This window comes from Chionomys nivalis, chromosome 22 (assembly GCF_950005125.1).
Source record: "Chionomys nivalis chromosome 22, mChiNiv1.1, whole genome shotgun sequence".
Taxonomy (NCBI): domain Eukaryota; kingdom Metazoa; phylum Chordata; class Mammalia; order Rodentia; family Cricetidae; genus Chionomys; species Chionomys nivalis.
The window spans coordinates 48,066,361-48,087,888 of record NC_080107.1 but is presented as its reverse complement, the minus strand read 5'-3'; the positions used below and the strand labels follow the sequence as shown (position 1 = coordinate 48,087,888).

The 21,528-nt window shown below is 46.1% G+C and overlaps 1 protein-coding gene across 4 annotated transcripts in view; it reads left to right on the top strand.

The window, feature by feature from the left end:
• The window catches only part of Garnl3 (GTPase activating Rap/RanGAP domain like 3), a 165,208-nt gene that overhangs the window by 57,661 nt on the left and 86,019 nt on the right, over positions 1-21,528 (top strand). For all 4 annotated transcript variants that reach the window (XM_057754572.1, XM_057754573.1, XM_057754571.1 and 1 more), the window contains one exon: positions 13,570-13,644. In XM_057754572.1, coding sequence (XP_057610555.1) covers positions 13,570-13,644 — 75 coding nt within the window. The remainder of the gene's footprint in view (positions 1-13,569; positions 13,645-21,528) is intronic.

Genomic DNA, 21,528 nt, shown 5'->3' with positions numbered 1-21,528 from the left:
ATAAGGTAGGGCATAAACAAAAGTGCATTTTCTTCATCCACCACAAACAGGGTAGTCTCTCTGTCTTCCCTGGACACCTGTCTGCTGTGTAAAATGGCTTTGCTCTTACTGCCCCAAGCACCATCCTACTTTTCTTTACGGTATGATTCTGTGACTCACTTTTCCAGTACCAACAAAACGTGAATGGTAGCACGCCACCTGACCAGCCATCTGGTGGTCATCTTGAGCACCAGGGTCTGGTTAATGACACGGATGGCTGGGGCACAAAACTGTACTAGTAGCTGCAGACACCACGGAAGAACACCAGATGATGCCAGCAAATCCAGACAGCATGATCTCCACTCTCCACACGGAGGTGCCAGCACCTGTTCTCCGCCCTCTGGGGGCCGTGGGTCACTCACACATCCCTGAGGCCACAGGTTTTCTCTGTGTGTTCTGATTTCCTCCTCAGCCATGCCCTCTGAGCCTCTGCATCATTCTCTGTCCCACAGCCACCTTGACTCAGCTCCATCTCTGGCTCCTACAGCTTGTGTGGTGACTTTGCCTTTGCGGTCCATCCAGCGGTGAGCTGTGGTGCCCTGCTTTACTTTAAGAGATACTTTCAAACCATGACCTGTGTATCACAGATTGTTTTTCACAGCCAAAGACACAAACTGCAGGCACCTTATTGGTAATTCTTCAGTGCAGGAAATGGAATAGAGCAGCTTCCCACCTTGATTGTGGGTGGCAAAGTTCTCGTGAATCTCTGAGCACAGTCTCTGATATTGCCTGTTTGATTGTAGCCTTGGCCTCCCGTTTGTTCCTGTGTGTTCTCTCCTTCACATGTCCACTGCATGCCTGTGTCCACTTTCAGATCAGTGGCCAGAGTTTAGAAGTGTGGATCACCAGTTGTGACCATAAGCAAATATTTTTTTTTAAATCTGTTTTATATGTATGTGTTTGTACCTGTTTGTCTGCACTACTTGCATGCGGTGCCTACAGAGGCCAGAGAGGGCGTCCAGTGCTCTGGAACTGGAGTTGCAGGTGGTTGTGAGCTGCCCCATGTGGGTGCTGGGAATCAAACCCTGGTCCTCTGCCATCTCTCCAGCCCCTAAGAGCAGATCTTTGACTTGACAGAAATATGTGATTGCCTTGCATACTACTCAAATGAGAAAAAAAAATGTTTTCAATTCTGAAAGTTTCAGAAAAGCCCCACATTTTCTTCTGAGTTTATGCAGCTCTGCCATCAAATCTGTGGAACTTGACAGTGTGTCATAAACATGGAGAGTGAGAACCGCACTCTTACTTCTTCCAGTGCTTTTGAACAATGGGTGGGGACAGTCTCTTTGCCAGCCTTCCTTCACATGGGCTCTGAGCTCTCAGAAATGAAGGCGTTATTTCCTGTGTTAACTGACCCCTGGCAGACACCATGGGACTTGGTGCCCTTAGCCAAGACCCTCTTCTTCCAGTGTTAACCTGAGTCAGGGCCCAGCGTGGCCTTTACAGGGCCCAGCATGGACTTCACAGGGCCCAGTGTGGCCTTTACAGGGCTCAGCATGGTCTTCACAAGGCACACACATCCATTCCACGTGGTCTTCACAGAACGCACACATCCTTCCACAGCTGGGGTAGCTTTGGTGCTTATTTATTAGAGACAGGACCCATGGTCCTTTGTGCCCCTTTTTTCCTACTAAATGAATTTATCAGCAAAAATCACGGCAAAATAAATCCAGTGTCCCCTACCATGATTGCTGTACCAGAAAAGGCCCACAGTTTCACACCCCCATCTACTCCTGTTAGATGTGAATAATTATTGATAATGAATTACTTTACCCTCTTAATGAAAGCAAATCCTCGGGGGATTATGTCCTTCTTGGCCTCCGCTTTTTAGTTGGTCAGTTGCAGTTTTCACTGTTGCAGTATTTTAAAGCATCCTGTCAAATTGGACTGGCTTGATAGACGTGAATATGTCTGTTACATCGGGAACACATTTCGGCATTCTCTGAGTTCTCGTTCTGAACCTCACACCAGTTCTGTGACTTCCCTCCTCACTTCTTCCCATGTTGCTCTTCTTGATGCCACCCAAACTGTTCCTGACAAGAGCACCAAAAGCCTTTGCACATAGCCAAGCCAGTGGTCTTTTGGGTACTTTGTATATGCAAACTAATTGGAATGTCACAAGACCCACAGAGATGTAGAGTCTGTGATCAACCCCATTTTACAGACAAGATCACTGAGATTCTGAAAGGCTAGTTAATTTGCTTTTGGACACACAGATGGTAGCTAAGGTTACCCACCCCCACCCACACACACATACTTTATCTGCAGAAGGTTGTATTTATTTTAAAGTCCCATGATCTTGGAGCTGGAGATAATCGTTCTGATTCAGTATGTCTGGAGTAGACTGGAGTGTGTGGTTTTTAGGAGATTTGATTTTGAGAGTGACTTTTATTTCCTTAGATGCTTCTTGTCTGTTCTCCTGCAGAAGTACGGATAAGAACTGAACAGAGATGTTTGCTTCCCCATACCATCTGTTTCATTTCCTCTTTCTCCGACCTGGCATTTTCCTCTGGTTCTCCCCAAATTCTGAAAGAGCACTTCAAAAGTTCTCGATAAGATGTGATCTAGTTTTACCTCACTGTAATTAGCAGGAAGCTGCTATTTTGACTTTCTTATTGCTGTACAGAGTACTTGCCCTCACGTACAGCTCTAACAGTGTCCTGATGCTTTTAGCCGAGCAGGTACCAGCATCAGGTCCTCAGCATCTAGGCGATGGTCCATGCTCCATGTTCCAGGCCTTCTACAACCCTGCTCCCATCCATCAGTGAACCTCAGATCTTGGGGTCTGCTGATGGTTACCACACCTGTCAGTTCCCCCCACACCTTCCCATCCTCCCTATCTCCACATGTCTCTGCCAAGTCTCAGCTTACTCATGCATCCTTTCCTGTCTGCTGGACCACTCATCTTTGACCCCCTGGAACCTTATATCTCATTACATTTCTCCAAGATGCCAGTCCTATTTTGTCTTGTAATTATTTGCAGGCATCCCTTACTTTGCGTAGTGTGGGCCGCCACCTTATTCTTCATACCCCGGACAACTCCAAGAGCACTATTGGATGTCTGTACACTAGCCTGAGCATCAATTCTGCTAGGACTTCAGTGTCTGATGGTTTCTTTCTGTTGCTTTTCTTACCTTTGTGTATATTAATGTGGGCATATACAAGTGGATATATTTCTTATATCCTTCTGTGGTTCCAAAAAGAAGATATGCTGGTTATAGGAGAGTTTGAAGTACACTGAAGAGGCCAGACATGATGGTGCATGCCTCTAATCCCAGTACTCGAGAGGCAGAGGCAGGTGGATCTCTGAGCCAGCCTAGTCTACAGAGTGAGTACCAGGACAGCCATGGCTACACAGAGAAACACTATCTCAAAAGGAAGAAGGAAAAGAAATAACACTGAAAAGAACAGAGAGTACAATTAAATTCATCTTTAACATCTACCACCTGCAGATAATTACTGGGAAGATTTAGTGTGTGTCCTTTTAGCAATTACATTAGCTACAAAATAGGTTCTATATTTCATTGTGCTTCTTACTTAAAACCAATTGTCATCTTTTGAATACATAGACACTCTTCCACAAACAGCATTGTCTCCTATCTAGATCCTTATTTTTTATTTATGTCTAATTTCATTTGTTGGCTGTGACCTTTCGAATAAGAGTCAAGGTACCAGGGAAATAACTTAGCAAAGTGCTCTTGCTGCATAATCAGGGTCCTAAGTTCCATGCCCAACATTAAAAAAAAAAAAAAAAAAAAAGGCAAGCATTTCCCAGTCCTCCACACTCCACAGCTTTCTGTTCTCCCTACTTTGGGTTCATTTTGTTCCTTTTATTCTGTGCTGGCATCTAGACTACGGGTTACTACTGCCTAGTTTTTTTTTTACTTTGTAAGAAGCAGAGTCTCACTATCCTGCCCAAGCTGACCTCAAACTCTTGATCCTCCTGCACAGTGCTCCCGTGTAGCTGTAAATACAGGCAAAGCGCCACGGCTCCTAGATTTTCTGCTTGGGTTTTCTAACCTCTGCCTGAGGTCTGTGGGAGCCTCCTGTCCTATCCATGTGCGTGGCCTTTCTGTGTCACAGAGCATGCTGTCGTACAGAGGGCAAGTCTTCTGTCTCCCTCAGGGCGGCAGCTGCTTCCCTAAAGTTTTATAGTAAAGAGTAGTTACAGGCATGCATGCTTCCATTTTATCCTCATGGTCATGAGCAGCACGACTCCATGGCTCCTATGTTAGAGGGTTGTCCTGCTGGTGTTTTTCTTCCTGCAGAATCCTCAAGCAAAACAAAACAGCCTCCAGACCTTATGTCTTCAGCATTCAGAATATACACACCTGGCCCTCGGGTACTGCCAGCCTCCTGGCACTCTTACTTCTCTGATCTGAGCATCTGCATGGACAGTCACTACACAAAGCTTCCTGATGATTTCCAGCATCTGTCCTGTGGCTGTGTGTGGTGGTGTGAGGTGGATAGGGCCTTCTGTGCTGATATGAAACACATGCTTTAGAGGCTTTGGTTGGAAGAGGAGTATGGAAGTAGTGTTTGCTCAGCTTCTTACAGGAGCTTGAGAAAATGCCAGCTATCTGAAGCTCAGAGCAAGAGAACCCCTGCTCCAGCCATCCTTTGGTATAGGCAGCTGCTGGCCAGAATGGCAGGTTGTTCTCTGAGACACTTGCTACAGGACCTTCCGTGACGCTCCCTATTTGCAGTGAAGCCCTTTCCTTCCACTCCCTTTTCTGTTTGCTTCTTTTCAGTTCGTGAGCAGTCACCGTTCATTAACTGGCCGGACTACAAAAGACACATGGACACCTTAGTCCATCCTCTGTTGTCAGCTCCAACAGAGTCCTGCCTCCTTATTTGCTTCTCTGGAGCATTTTCCAGAAGCCTATGTCTCCGACCTCTGACCCTCATGCAGATGGTGCTGTATTACAAGGCAATCAAACAATCAAAGCACTGTCTCTCAAGGCAATTTGCTCTTGAGAGATTTTGCCACAATCACAATGGTAGCCTGTCTATTCATGTGCCTTCAAGTGCAAGAACCCTATGCAGAAATATCCCTTGGCCCTCTGCATATTAACTGGAGATCTGTTGAGCTTAACAAAGTGTCATTGGTGAGATGTCAAGGCCATGAAGCCGAGACCCCTTTCAGACCTTTGAGCTCACACCTTCCCTCCACAACCTCTGACCCAGCTGTCAAATGCCAGGGTTTCTCCATCGCAGCCTGCTGAGTCTCACTTCTGCCCGCCTGACCTGGTGACAGAGTTTGGGTCCTGCACAGATGACCTTTCTGCTTGTTCCTCAAAGTGTCCTCTGGGCAAACTTCTTTCTCTGTCTCTTCACGCCTCAACTCTGCAGAATTCTTTACCTTTCTTCGATCAAGGGTCTCTTTGACAGCCTTAGAAAGCCTTCTCCACATCTTGCCCACTGTTCTCTTAAAGGAAAAATCGAGTTGCTAATAAGCAGGACCCTAGTAATGCAAAGACTACATCCCAAGTTTGTAAGTATCTGTGTATGGAAGGTGTCACAGCAAGCATGTTGAGGCCATCTCCCTGGTTTCTGCTGCTGTACTGTGGACTCTAGGCTAGCGGGCCTGTGCACTTCAGGCAATTCTCCTGACTCTCCTTTTCATTTCTCTTTGAGAATGCCCCAGTACTTCTTGAAATACCAAGATGTTGAGTACCCTGGCTGCCAGACTTCCCTTGTCTCTGCCTTGTCCTTTGTCCCAACATAACAGGACTGAAGGGTACCTTCACCCAGAGCAGCCTCCTTTACCCCTCTCTGCGTGCAGTGGACATGAGCTACAACAGAACAGGTGATGAGACACACACACCGCACCACTCACTGATGCAGCATGGGTCCTTCTGCCTACCTTTCCGCCTACCACCCCCCTTTTCATTTGTCATTATTGGTAGTGTTGGAGATAGAACTTAAGACAACCACATTCCAGACTCTACACTTCTGTTGGCACAAGCTTTCTTCCCTTCTGAATAATACTTCTAAGCAGGATATGTGTGTAGAGTGTGTGTGTCTGTGTGTGTGTGTGAGAGAGAGGGGGGGAGGGAAAGAGAGGGGGGAGAGAGAGAGAGAAGGAGAATTGCATATAAAATATCAAACGAGTCTGCTTTCTTGACCAATGTTTATAGTTTTATAAACCTGTTTATATTGAAAATCATTTCTCAAAGGTCCTGTACCAGAATAAATTGCATTATAGCTGCAGAATAAATTGCATTATAGCAGCAGAATAAATTGCATTATAGCACTGGAACCTTCCAAAGCTCCCTCAGGCTGAACTGGTCTCCATTTTCTCTGACATCCCCTAGATAGCACCCTATGCTGGCTTTTGTTGTTATGGTATTTAACCAGGTTGGGTTGTGATTTATCTGTTTATACGTTTCTGTCCCTCTCACGTGTGCCCAGTGGGGTTGAGATCCTCTAGGGCAGGAGCCGGGCTGCATTTATCTTTGTTAGTGCAACAGTTCCTATAGGTCCTGAAAAATAGCCTGTCGCCATTTTTGCCAGATATACCAGTGTTTAAACAGATCTTCCAAGATTTTAAATCAAGCTTTAAGACAGTTTCATCAACAATACATTGGTTAGTTCTTTAGTAGCTACCGGAACATCTTATATTAACCATTATCACAATTATGTGTAATATAGTATAAGAGTATATTAATATAGTAGTGTAGTATTTGTTGCATGCCTACTATGTCCAGGCACTATTCTGGGCTCATGATATGTTTTACGTCATTGGGTTCTCTCTACAAGCTTACACGCAGATATATTCATCTGTTTTACACACACACACACACACACACACTACATTCTTTTCCCGGAGTCTCACTGGTAGCTCAGGTTGGCCCCAGACTCACCACATAGCCCAGATTGACCTTGAATTTGATTCTCCTGCCCTACCTTGTTGTCCTCACTTTAGAGAGATGGAGGAAGAATTGATCCCCCCATCAGGACCACAAAACCAACAAATATGAAACTTAGATTTGAACTGGTCAGCCTACATTCCCAACCACCCATTTTTTTAAAGAAAGGGGGAGAAATGTGAAATACTATTTTTAAAAATGTACTTTACATAACCTTTTTAAAACTTGTTTTTTCTAAGTGCAGTGCATTCCTATGGCTTATACACTCGAATGCCGAGTGCACAGTGCAGGCCAAACGGGAATCATGAGCCCAGAGAATCAAAGCAGCTAAGTAGAACAGAGAGGGATTTTTGGTTTTGAAAAAATATAGACTTTGCATTAATTTAAAAAGGATTGTCATTTAATTACCTTTAATATGAAACTAATAACATTTTTGCTAAATGGTAGTTAATAACATTTTTCTTCCTGTTTTTCATTTTCTTTTAAATTAATTTTTAAAATTTTACAAATGTGCGTTGTTTAAATAGAATTTTTCCATGAAATCAAGCATGTAATAAATCCATTGACTCCCTTACCCCGATTAGCCCGCTCTTCCCTAAGGAAGTGGCCCTGCTTCCTGATGAGGCTGTGTCACTGCAGTGTGTGGGCACCAGGCCCCACCACCTCAGAAGAGCCACGTCACCTCTGTGGTCGTGTCCTGACACCTTCTTTAGTTTTTACCATTATTAACACATTTGAATTTCTTTCTTCTGGTAATTTCCACTGTTCGTTTACCTAGATAACTGTCTATCTCATTTATATTAGCCTTTCTTCTTAGTGCTGTATTTTCTTCACTTTGACAGGGCACATCTGTCTTTTGAAGCAGGATTTTGTCGTAGTCAAGGCTGGTGCTGCAATCCTCCTGCCGCGGTTTCCAAGTGCTGGGATGAGAGGTGTATCCCACCTCACCCATCAGTCTGTCACCCCTGTCCTTTCTCGTTCTGCGTTTTGCTCTCTGACGTTTACTGGTCCCTGCCCTGCTTGCTTTGGCTGTGCCCTGTGGGCCTTTGTCACATCTCCTAGACATGAATGCCTAGTGTCCTGCGTGCAGCCTCTTGCTTGATCAGTTCAGAGTATGAGTTCTTTTCGAATACCTTGGCCTTATGTTGTGACTGTCCTCATTGCTGTGGCTGTTCAAGTAATTCTCACATTTGCTATTCTTGTTGAACTTGAGTTTTCTCAGATGTGTGGCTTTTACTTCCAGGTGCTTTACGCTTTAAACCAAATTTCTCACTCAGTTGCATTATACTGAAATGAGATTTATACAGTTTTACGTTGTTCATTTTTTTTCTCTTTTATAGTATTTTATAGGATTGTTGATGCTACTGTTCAATATTAGCTCCATATTTTAAAGTTGAATAAGTGCTTTGAAAAGTTGTGCATTTGGGCTGGAGAGATGGCTCAGCGGTTGAGAGCACTGGCTGCTCTTCCAGAGGTCCCGAGTTCGATTCCCAGCAACCACATGGTGGCTCACAGCCATCCGTGATGAGATCTGGTGCCTTCTTCTGGGCTGCAGGCATACATGCAGACAGAGCACCATATACATAATAAATAAGTTAAAAATAAAAGAAAGAAAAAGAAAAGTTGTGCATTTATGGGCAGCTGTGGTGCACACACTTGTCCCAGCACTCACACGGATGAGGCGGGAGGTGCATAAATTCAGAGACAGCCTGGGCTACACAGCCAAGCCCTTTATGCTCTTAGTTCTTTAACTACACATGCTCTGATGCTTCAGGTCAGTTTCCGCATTTGAACTGTGACCTTATCACAGGGTGCGTGATTTCCTCCCTTGTGGACAGTGAAGAGAAACCTGCTGAGCTCGTTCTTCCTCACATCCTGCTAGCTGCTGTGAGCGACTAGGGGCTGCTCCACACACTCAGGCTCAGCATGATTCTGCCATCTTTATCTGGGTTTTGTGGTCTATGTGGTATCTGGGTTATTGCCAATGGCCAGAAAAGGGGCCATGGGTGAGTCATACCTGTCACCAAGGTGGTTCTGTCCAGGTCGCCCAGGACTTCGGCCTATCCACAGATGGAGAGAATCAAGTCAAATGATCAGCTACTCATGGGAAATGAAGTCCAGCCTTGTGTCCAGCTATAGTTGACACCATGGAAGATGGCATGAGTGGACCCTGTTAACATCTAGCTCTGTGCCCTGGGGATGGGCTGGAAGAGAGATTTCTGGATTGTGCTATAGGCGTTCAGATGGCTTCGGGGGGAGGCAGTCATTCCTGAGTACAATTTTTTTTTCTTTGTTTATTTTTTGGGGTGTGTGTGTGTGTGTGTGTGTGTGTGTGTGTGTTTGTGTGTATGTAGCCCTGGCTGTCCTGGAACTCACTCTGTAGACCAGGCTGGCCTTGAACTCACAGAGATCCGCCTGCCTCTGCCTCCCAAGTGCTGGGATTAAAGGCGGCACCACCACTGCCCACTCTGAGTACAGTCTTTTAACAAAATGGTTAGTGTCGATTTTCTGTCCAGATTTTCTGTGCTTTTAAGAGGTCAAATAAGAGGTTTGTGGGCAGTAGTTGAGATATGGAGGCTGCCTGACGAGCAGCTTCTCTACAGTGGTAAAGGACTTTTTCTGTAATGTTGGGTATTTTTGTTTGGGGTTTTTTGTTTTGTTTTTGGGGGATGTGTGTTTTGTTTGGTCCCTTTGTTAGGTCAGGCGCTCTGTTTTTCATCTCTGATGAGGCAGTCTTCATAGGCCCTAGTCAGCTGCAGAATAGGGAGGGACAAGCTGGGCCTCACTGTGCATCCAGCCCACATGTCACTAGCAGGACCTCCTCCCCAGCCACTGCTCCACATCACTCATCTGGGAATCCCTCTATCCCATGCTCAGCGGCATTTGGTGAAGCCTACACAATTCTATTAAATGACTCCACAGGCTCACCTTGCACTTACTGATTGAGGCTACTATGCCTTCCAGGGAATAACCCCATTTCCGTGGGATCTTAGCATCCGTCTGTTGCTTATAGATGCCCAGTAAACACCTATTCTACAGCACACAGTGGCCTTAGCTCTGCAGATTCAGTGGTGATGCAGATGCATGCAAATGCTGTCCTCATGGAGCTTATTAAGAAACCGAGGGTGTGCCCGGAGAGAGACCCAGTGAATCAAGAAATCACAGGGAAGAATATAAAACACAACTGTGTCGAGTGGACCTTTGCCCAGGCAGGAGGTGAGGGAAGACATCTTGAAGCTTATAGGAACTTGGGTGGATCAGGGAGAGGAGTTGGGACATCTAGGTAGAGAAGAATAGTTTTTAAATGGGGGAAGAGGAGAAACTGCAGAGAGGTGGGGCTGTGGGCCAGAAACATTTGGGGTTTACGACATCTGCCTGCCACTGCGTGAAAGGAAGCAGTGGAAGATGATGGCTAGACTCGTTAGGAGGCAGCCACGCATGCGCATGTGAGAGACGGGGCATTTTGGAAGGTGATGGTGGTAGGGAAAGGTAGAGGGAGAGAACTGTAGTGTAAGATCTGAGTTACAGCTCTGCCTGGGTTTCTTGACCCTGAGTCCAGAGGGAGCCAACTCTCTCAACAATTAAATCGTGAACTTCTCCAGCTGAGACAAGTGAGGTGCCTGTTGTTCTAATCTCAGCAAAGGGAAAGGACACAGGTGCCTGTGCCTGGCCATAGTGGGAAACAATGTATGTTCATTCCGTGGACACATGGGTGAGCATCAGCTCTTCTCCCAAGTCCTCCATGAGGCTGCGTGGCCAGGACTTCACCAACTTACACTTCAGGATTAGTAAGGGTGAATGAGCGGCCCCTGTCCCTTCCCCTGCCCACAGGAAACATTGTGAACTAACTGTGATACTCTGCTCCTGCCATGTCCTGATGTCACCCTCAGACACTTCATGCCAAGCACCCTCAGCAGCCTGCACCAGCACTGCATATCAGGTTCTTTTGTTGTTCCCTGCATTTTTAACAGTGTGTGAGCATCCTCTGTCTGGGAGACATCAACCCTGCTGCCTCCCCTGTGAGAATGGCAGAGTCCCTGCAGTCCAGGCCTTGTCTTTGACTTGTACTTCCTCATAAGGAATAGTTCTGTGTGTTTGTGTGGGGGGACACATCCCTGGACCCATGTGGACAGGAGTCCAGACAACAACTTTGTAGAATCTCTTTCTCTTTGTAACTTAGTGGATTCTAGTTGATCTTAGGTTGCCAGTCTTGCTGAGCCCTCTCTCAGGCCCTTCCACTTGCAGTTAAGAGCTGACCTCAAGGAAAGTCAGTGCACAAGCTCACCCTTCCTCTGACACCATCTGCAGAGTTTAGAACTTGCTAGAAGGACTCTGAACTCATTGATAGCCATTAGCACACTTAGTTTTGTGACAGCCAAAGAACACAGACTCAACTCAGCACACACAGGATCCAAGTGAACCCCAACATAGAGCTTCCAGATGTCCTCTCTTGCTTGGCCCAGCCTTGTTATATGGAGATCTGCCAGAGTGACTGGCTGGCTTTCTAGTTGGATTCGATCACATGACTGACCTTAGCCTTCAGTCCCTCTGGAAGGAAAGCTAACATACATGACCTAAAGCCCCACCATCAACTACTGTATTACTTGCTAGTATGTCTTGAAGTCCTTAAGAAGAGACACTCACATAGGACATCACTAGACTAACAAGTCACCTCCCAAGTGCCAGGGGCAAGGACAGTCCTGTTTAGTTTGGGATTCATTTCGCTTTGTTCTGTTTTGTTTGTGAAAAGGGGTCTTACTGAGGATGGTCTTGAACTCAACCGTCTCCTGTCTCAGCCTCCTGAGTGTAGGGATTACAGGTGTGTGCCACCATGCCTGGCTAGGCCTGGCTAGTGAAATTCCACTGCTCACTCTATGCCTTATGACAGTGTGGCATTATACACTGCCAATAGCCAGCCGTAGACATAGACCGCTTCCATCTGTGTCCGGAGGTTACAGCTGAGGATTAGTCATAAAACCTAGGCTTGTTTTGGACCTTCCAGGTGAGGCAATGTTAGACGAGGGAAGCTGCCAGCCTCTGAGGCCCACTGCCATTGTCACACCCCAGCTCTGCTTCTGTACACTGCTCCTGTAAGCTAGCTGAGATTTCAGCCTTTTCCTCTCAACACCAGTGCATACTCTGTGTTGTTGTTACAGAAGATAAACGAGGTAATACTGTCGGGCAGAAGAACACACGGTGTATAGGAGTGTATAATAAATAAAAAGCGGGATACAATCTTTATTTGGGGTGTTTGTATTCATTTATTTTATGCATCTGAATGTTTTGCCCATGTGTTTGTATTGCACACGTGCATATCGGGTGCCCACAAAGCTAGAGGGCTGGTCCCCTAGAACTAGAGTTACAGGCATTTGTGACCCACCGTGTGGGTACTGGGAACTGAATCACATCATCTACAAGAGCAACAAGGGATCTAAACGAATGACCTATCTCTTCAGGACCCTCTTTGGTTTTGTTTTTCAATTTTCAGATTTGTTTAATGTGTGTATTGTACACCATGTAAATGCCTGGTATCTGTGCAGGTCAGAGGAAGGTGCTAGATCCCCTGTGACTAGAATTACAGATGGTTGTGAGCTACTATGTGGGTGCTAGGAATTGAACTCAGCTCCTCTGCAAGAGTAACAGTGCTTATAACTGCTGAGCCATCTCTCCAGCACCCCCTCCCCAGGTTTTTGAAACAGAATTTCACTGTGTATCCCTGGCTAATCTGAAGCTCTCTATGCAGACCAGGCTGGCCTTGAACTCAGATCCTCCTACCTTCTCTTTTCATATTAACCATGAGAAAAATGTTCCAATCTTTTTTTTTTCCAGATCTTTTACAAAATATTTGCTTGTGGGGGTGGCTCAGAAAGTGTGTCCTTTCTTTCACACCTTCATGTCTCCTAAGCACAAGCCAAGTATGAGGTATCAGTATGACGAGGTTGTACTCTGCTTTTGGGGGTGAACCCAAGTTAGAGGTGAGAAGCACCCCCACCTCATGCAAGTGTGCTCGGATACGTTTGAAATGTGGACATTTTGGCAGACCTTTGCTGCAAACTGCAGGTAGACTTTAAAACTTGAAAATCCTGTTCATACCCCTTCCCAAGCTGCTTCTGAGAGGGCTGGGAGGAAAACATCCTGAGAGTGGCTTCCGGACTGTGGGGCGGAGCGCCAGCCTGCTTTCTGCTCACCGCTGGCTAGCCCCGAGCTCCTCAAGGCAAGCTGCACGGCTGGCCCCGAAGGGCCGCATTGGCCTTCCAGACAGTTTAAAACTGAACGAAGCAGAAGAGCTTCCTCTGATGGTTACACCTTGAGTTCATGCCAGCCACTAATTGTTCTCTGGGCCCTCCTGAGAAGGTGGCTGAGCTTGGGGCTTGGCTCCGAGTTGCGCCATCTGCGAGCTGCCACTTGTCCACATGTGATGTGGATTAAGACTGTTTTCTCGCGAATCATAGGCTTTCATGTTTCTCAGTTTGTGAAAATGTTCCCCCTAGGTGGGACTTGCTCTTGGACTTGTAAGGCCTTGGGGCTCACAGGAGACTCCTTCCTTCTAGGCTGGGTCTACCTGCTCATGTCGGTAGATGGGACTGCTTCTAGGAGAGAGGCTCGGCAGCCTTGCAAATGGAGGCCCAGCCAGCTAACTGAACGTTTTTTTCCCCAGCTCATTTCTAGTGACGCCGATGGAGCCATCCAAAGAGCAGGAAGATTCCGGGTGGAAAATGGGTCTGCGGATGAGGTAAGGACACCCCCGGTTCCTGCATTGTCACCAAGCTCTAGCTGTAGCGGTGGGCAGTGACCCCGTGGGTACAGATGAGTTGCTTCAGCTGAGCCCTGACAGGGACAAATAAGAGCTTTTCAAAGCTTTACACGAAGAACACATGAAGGGGAAATGCCATCGTGGGGTATAGAAGGTGCTGTAATCCAGCACTCGGGAGGCAGAGACAGGCGGATCTCTGTGAGTTCGAGACCAGCCTGGTCTACAAGAGCTAGTTCCAGGACAGACTCCAAAACCACAGAGAAACCCTGTCTCAAAAAACCAAAAAAAAAAAAAAAAAAAAAAAAGAAGGTGCTGTAATTCCGTATGTCCTTTAGTGGTCATCATAAAGTCAGGTAGGCACATGAGGCTATTCAGCCCCCAGCAGACCAGAGGGAGATCTGCAGCCTCTTTAATGAGTCTCCTTTTCTCTAAGAATGACCTTGAACTTTTAGACATCCTGCCTCCATCTCCATGGAGCACTGGAATTATGGGTGTAATCTCCACGCCAATTTATGTAGTATTGGGCGTCGAACTTAGGGCCTCATGTATACTAACCAAGCACTCTGCCCGAACTACACCACAGTATAAAATTTCAATGCGTATATATCTCATGGACTTATCAAGTCAGGGTGAATAGCATATCCAACTGGAGACATTTTATTATAGTTTGTTTGCAATGCTGAGAACAGGCCCCAGATCTCATGTATCCCAGGAAAATGCTGTAGCACTGTAGCTCTGAGCTGTCCTCAGGATCCTGAACCTTTTAAACTAAAGTCCTCACAGATTCATACGGGACACTGAGTGTGTTCCACAGAGTCATAGAAGAACTGGCCTCGCCTGTTCCTTACGTGAGATGCTCTGAGGGCTGTGAATTGCCTCTGTCTGGCAGTCTAGCTCCGAGGGCTGTTGCTGATGTGGGACAGCATCAGGGTGTAGTGTGGACGGCTTTAAGCTCAGACTTTTGAGCCCTACCACTAATTTATGATTCAGTGCCTCCGGGTCAGTTTTCTGCTGAATCAGGAGGGAGATGGATCCTGCCTTGCAGCACCGTCTCCCCATGAGCAGTCTGTGTTTGTACTTAAGCACAGGACTTGGCATAGTCCACGCTGATTGTAATCTCATTAGCATGTCCCACGATTGTTAATTGTCAGGAGTTTTGTGACATCTTGATTCTGTCACTTGTTAGCTCACCCACTGAGCAGCTTTGTGCCTCCTGAAGACGTGCTTGTCCTGCCATCTGTGTGCTCACTGCAATATTAATTAAAACGTGCCTTGCCCAGGAGTCGACCACTGGGGAACTCCCTCACTGCTCCCCGTTCATCAATTAGTTGATGGCGGAACAGAGGGGACAGGCTTCCAGCTTTTACACACACCGCCTTTGCTAGCACAGGAAGGACTGGCTACTGTTTGAGGACGTGAAAACCCAGTGTTGTGGGGACAGCAGTTAACAAAGTGTGTCTCATTTAGCTAGCAGTTCTTCTGGGGGTGTAGTAGGTGGCTGCTTGTTCGTTTCCCGGCCACCCAGATGCCCAAAATAACCACACAGAAACTGTTTTAATTAAATCATTGCTTGGCCTACTAGCTGTAGCTTCTTTTAAAAAAAAAATTATTTATTTAGTATACAGCATTCTACCTGCATGTATGCCTGCACACCAGAAGAGGGCACCAGATTTCATCATAGATGGTTGTGAGCCACCATGTGGTTGCTGGGAATTGAACTCAGGACCTCTAGAAGAGCAGCCAGTGCTCTTAACCTCTGAGCCGTCTCTCTAGCCCCCTAGCTCTAGTTTCTTATTGACTAATTCTTATGTATTAATTCAACCCATCTCCATTAATCTGTGTATCACCACGTGGTTGTGGCTTACCTGGTAAAGTTCCATCCAGTGTCTGTCTCCGGCAGGGCTACATGGCTTCTCACTGACTCTACCTACTTTCTCCCAGCATTCAGCTTAGTTTTCCCCACCTAACTAAGTTCTACCTTGCTATAGGTCCAAAGCAGTTTCTTTAGTAATCAATGGTATTCACAATATGCAGAAAGAAATCCCACATCATGGGATTTCTAAAATAGGGGAAACCTAGGATAACCTTAATTTCTGTCATTAGAGATTGATTGTGAATGCTATTAGACAGAGCAGAGTTGGACTACGGATGTACTCAGTGGGCAAGAGCACTTTCTCTGCAAGCATGAGGACCCAAGTTCTATTTCCAGGCACCCATGTACAAAGCCATGACTGCATGCATCTGTAGCCCCAGTATTAGAGGACAGGGATGGATAGACCCTGAGAGCTCACTGGTCAGCCAGCCTACCTGAAAATACCTGATTTGATTCCGAGAGAGACCCTGTCTCAAAGGAAATAAGGCAGAGAGCAATAGAGGTAAACACTGGGTGTCTTGATCTCACTTCTACATGCCTGCACACGAGAGCACACGCCTGCATATTCACACACACAATGCAGAGTGGGGTATATACTATCATGGAAGAAATGTTTGAGTACTGGACATAAAAGCCAGTTCCAAGATAATGGAAAAGGTGTTTTTCAATCAGTGAGAACATTTCCAAAAGGACAAATAAGTATTTAAAACCATTTGTTCTGGGAGTTGAAGCAATGACTCAGCAGTTTAGAGTGTTTGCTGCTCTTGTAGGGACCCAAGTTTGGATTCTGGTACCCACATGAGATAGCTCATAATCATCTAACTGCAGCTCCAGGAGACTAATCACATGTACTTATATGCACATTCCCACATACCTTCACATCACTGAAAATAATTTTTTAAAAAACATGCTTCTGCAGCCAAACATCAGGTGGAACTCGGAGAATCCTATGGAAGAGGGGGAGGAAGGATTGTAGGAACCAGAGGGCACAAGGACACCACAAAAAAAACCTACAGAATCAACCAAACCGGGCTCATAGGGTCTCCCCGAGACTGACCCAACAGCCAGGGAGCCTGCACGGGGGTGACACTGTGGTATTGTGAGATGACAAACAGTGAGAGCAGGGGCTGTCTCTGACTGTGATGTGCGCTGGGACCCACTCTTCCTACTGGATCGCCTCATCCGCCTTCATGGAAGAGAAGAGCCTAGTCTCACGGCAACTCCACACACATTGACTGGCTGATGTCCTTGGGAGGTCCGCCTGTGGAGGAGGAGTGGATGGGGTGGACAGATAGAGGGGGTGTGAGGGAAGAGGAATTAGGAAGAGGGAAAGGAGGGGAAACTTTGGTTGAGATGTAAAAACAAACAAAAATACCGTGCTCTGGGAAATACTGGAGGGTTAGAACACAGCTGGAGTGCCTTAGCTCCCGGCTCTATGCCATTCTGTGCGTAGTTTACAAGGGCTTTTAAGTGTTTTGTTTCTGTTTCTGCGTCAGGGTCTCACCATATAGACCACGTTACCCTAGAACTCTGTGTAGTTTATGGGAGCTTTAAACTCATGATCTTCCTGCCTCCATGTCTCAAGTGCTGGGATTACAAATGTGTGCCCCACCATGCCTGGCTCAAGTGTTTAACTCTTTAAAAAAGGAAGAGAGAGACAGAAAGAGACAGAGAGAGAGAGACAGAGAGAGAGAAAGAGAGAGAGAAACAGAGACAAAGACAGAGACAGAGAGAAAGAATTTAAGCAGGGTGATGGTAGTTCACACACCTTTAATTCCAGCGCTCAGAAGGCAAAGGCAGTTGGATCTCTGTGAGTTCGAGGCCAGTCTGTCCTATAGAGAAAGCACCAAGACAGCCAGGGCTGCACAGAAAAATCCTGAGTTAAAAAACAAAGAAATAAGAAAAGAGTTTAAGCAGTTATTAACAAGAACAAAGTAGATTCTGATGTTCTAGCAGAACATTTTCCCAGACCTTTCCCTTCCCTCCCTCCCTCCCTTCCGTCTTCTGTTCTCGTGTACTTCAGCCTAGCCTCACGCTCTCTGTGTAACCTAGGATGAAATAAAACTGATCTTCCTGCTTCCATTTCTCAAATGCTGGGATACAGCCCTGTGCCACCGTGCCTAGTTTCTGTGGTTCTAGGGGTTGAAGTCCGGACTTCATGGCATGCTCAGCAAGCATTCTACCAACTGAGCTACATTCCCAGCCCCTAGGGTCTTTTCTCTGATAGGAAAACACGTATATCTACCACTACTGTGTGTACATGCATGTGTGAAAGTGCATACGTATAGTGTGTGAATGTGTGCACATGTATACTAAACACATCTTTGTAAATACATAACCAAGATCCAGGCGTAGTCAAGCCAGTTTTGTCACATGGATTTCCTGGGGAGAGGAGGTGGATGGGGTGTGGAGGACGGGGGAGAAAAGATTTGAAGTTTTGTTTGGTTTCCCTTTTCCACAGTGAGTTTGTTTTTGTGTGTACAGTTGTAGTTCTTCAGTGTTAGCTCTTTCTGTTGCTGCAGTGAAGTGTCGTGACAGTGACAGCTCAGGAAGAAAGCTTGGTTACCGTTCGTGAGGACAAGAGTTCGTCATGGTTGGGAAGCATGGCAGCAGGCAACAGGCATTGTGGTGGGAGCAGGCAGCTGAGAACTCACCCCTCTAATGAAGGCACCAGAGAGAGCAAACTGGAAGTGGAACAAGGCCATGTAGTCTCAAAGCTTGCTCCCAGAGACAGACTTCCTCCAGCAAGGCTGCACTGTCTAAACCTCTCAGTGCTGGTAACTGAGAGCCTAGTGTTCAAATACCTGAGTCTGGGGGAGGCATTTCCCATTCCAGCCAACCACTACACTAATTTAAAAAAAGAGAGAGAGAGGCTTTAAAAGAAAAAAGTCCAACCTGCCTTGTCCTGGTGTCATCTCAGCAATCTAACTTGTGAAGCAAAGCTAGTTAAATGTATTAAGGCCTCTGTCACCCCCACAATGGGAAGACTCTGAGGAATCACAGGCGTAATATAAAACTAGGGGCCTCATTTGTAGCCTAAATGGGTGTGTGTGAATTTCCTGCCAGATGCCAAATATTTGGGGACACTCAAGCAGAATTGGGTGTTTTATATGGATTTTTATTAAATTCTTCTCAAAATATTTGGGTCAGATTCAGTGCCCCTCATTCATTTCCCACAAGCTTAAATAGGAGGGAGAAGCAGTGAGCAAAAAGCAGCTTTTATGTCTTTGTGGTTGGTGTAGAGATAATGAGGCTTTCTCAGTGGCAGAACTCACTAGCTGGCATGGGATTCGCTGGGCACACGTGCAGCGTGGGACGCTAAGTCCATTCTCCTATGGCAGGTCTCTGAAGCAAACATTTGCCTCAAAGGGAATAATGTTGAACATCAGTTGTCTGGAAAATGGACTTGTTGGGACATTTCCTCTTGACTTGGTTTATAATTACGTTTATGGACCACACGTGGTGACATGACAAGACAGCCCATATGTCCTCCCACCATGTGCATCCTGAAGGTCAAACCCAGATCATCAGCTTTGGCAGCAGGTGCCTTTACTGGGCCATCTCATCATCCTTTCACGTTCTTTTTGATGTCAGACCATGTGTTTCTTTTTCATTCCCAGCTGAAACTGCTGTTATTTGTCTGTCTCTGAAATCCTCCAACAAAGCAGGTCATACTTAAAAATAGGACTTGCTGAAAACTGAGAATGCACTTAGGTGATGTGGGAAGGTCATTGGTTAATTAATAAAGAAACTGCTTGGCCTCATAGGTTAGAACATAGGTGGGTGGAGTAAACAGAACAGAATGCTGGGAGGAAGAGGAAGTGAGGCAGATGCCAGACGCCAAGGCTCTGCTCTCCAGGGCAGATGCAATGAAGCTCTGACCCAGGATGGACGTAGGCTAGAATATTCCCGGTAAATGCACCTTGGGGTGCTACACACATTAATAGAAATGGGTAATCAAGATGTAAGAATTAGCCAGTAAGAAGCTAGAGCAAATAGGCCAGGCAGTGTTTAAATGAATACATTTTTTTTCTTTTTTTTTATTATTTTTTTTAATTAAAATTTCCACCTGCTCCCCGTTTCCCATTTCCCTCCCCTCTTCCCAAATATTGCCCCCTCCCCCCACTCCCCTCCCCCTATCCCCACTCCTCTTCTCCTCCCCCCACACCATTCCCCCTCCCTCTCGATACTGGAGAGCAGTCCAAATTCTCTGCCCTGCGGGAAGACGAAGGTCTTCTATCTATGTCCAGGAAGGTGAGCCTCTAAACAGGCTAAGCACCCACAAAGCCAGTTCATGTATTAGGATCGAAACCTAGTGCCATTGTCCTTGGCTTCTGATCAGCCTTCATTGTCCGCCATGCTCAGAGAGTCCAGTTTCAACCCATGCTTATTCAGTCCCAGACCAGCTGGCCTTGGTGGGCTCCCAATAAATCAGTTCCACTGTCACAGTGGGTGGGTGCATCCCTCGTGGTCCTGATTTCCTTGCTCATGTTCTCCCTCCTTCTGCTCCTCATTTGGACCTTAAGAGCTCAGATCGTTGCTCCAAATTGAGTCTCTGTCTCTACCTGGATCCATCGCCAGATGAAGGTTCTAAGGTGATATGTAAGATATTTATCAGTATAGGATAGGTTCATTTCAGGTTCCCTCTCCTCAGTTGCCCAAGGTACCAGCTGGGGACATCTCCCTGGACACCTGCGAACCCCTCTAGAGTCAAGTTTCTTGCCAACCCTAAGATGGCTCCCTTAGTTAGGATATATACTTTGCTGCTCCTGTATCCTCCCTTCCTATATCCCAACCATCCCAATCCCCCGAGCTCCTCCCATCCTCCCCTTCTCATGTTTCTCATCCCATTTCCCCTTTGCCCCTTGCCACCTCACCCGCAAGTTCCTAGTTATTACCCTGCAATCTTGTCTACTTCCCCTCTCCAGGCGGATGACTATATGATTTTCTTTGGGTTCACTTTCTTATTTAGCTTCTCTAGGATCACAAATTATAAGCTCAATGTCCTTTATTTATGGCTAGAAACCAATTATGAGTGAGTACATCCCATGTTCCTCTTTTTGGGTCTGGGATACCTCACTCAGGATAGTGTTTTCTATTTCCATCCATTTGCACGCAAAATTCGAGAAGTCATTGTTTTTTACCGCTGAGTAGTACTCTAATATGTATATATTCCACACTTTCTTCATCCATTCCTCCATTGAAGGGCATCTAGGTTGTTTCCAGGTTTTGGCTATTACAAACAATGCTGCTATGAACATAGTTGAACAGATACTTTTGTCATTTGATGGGGCATCTCTTGGGTATATTCCCAATAGTGGTATTACTGGATCTTGGGGTAGGTTGATCCCAAATTTCCTGAGAAATCGCCACACTGATTTCCAAAGTGGTTGCACAAGTTTGCATTCCCACCAGCAATGAATGAGTGTGCCCCTTTCTCCACAACCTCTCCAGCAAAGGCTATCATTGGTGTTTTTGATTTTAGCCATTCTGACAGGTGTAAGATGGTATCTCAAAGTTGTTATAATTTGCATTTCCCTTATCGCTAAGGAGGTTGAGCATGACCTTAAGTGTCTTTTGGCCATTTGAATTTCTTCTGTTGAGAATTCTCTGTTCAGTTCAGTGCCCCATTTTTTTATTGGGTTCATTAGCATTTTAAAGTCTAGTTTCTTGAGTTCTTTATATATTTTGGAGATCAGACCTTTGTCTGTTGCAGGGTTGGTGAAGATCTTCTCCCAGTCAGTGGGTTGCCTTTTTGTCTTAGTGACAGTGTCCTTTGCTTTACAGAAGCTACTCAGTTTCAGGAGGTCCCATTTATTCAATGTTGTCCTTAATGTCTGTGCTGCTGGGGATAAACGTAGGAAGTGATCTCCTGTACATTTTGTGTGTGTGTATGTTGTTTGTGTGTTGTTATTTTGGGGCATAAGCTAGCCAAGCGGCCAGGAGCTGGGCGGCAAGAACACAGCCCGCAGTTCCCTTCAACAACTTAG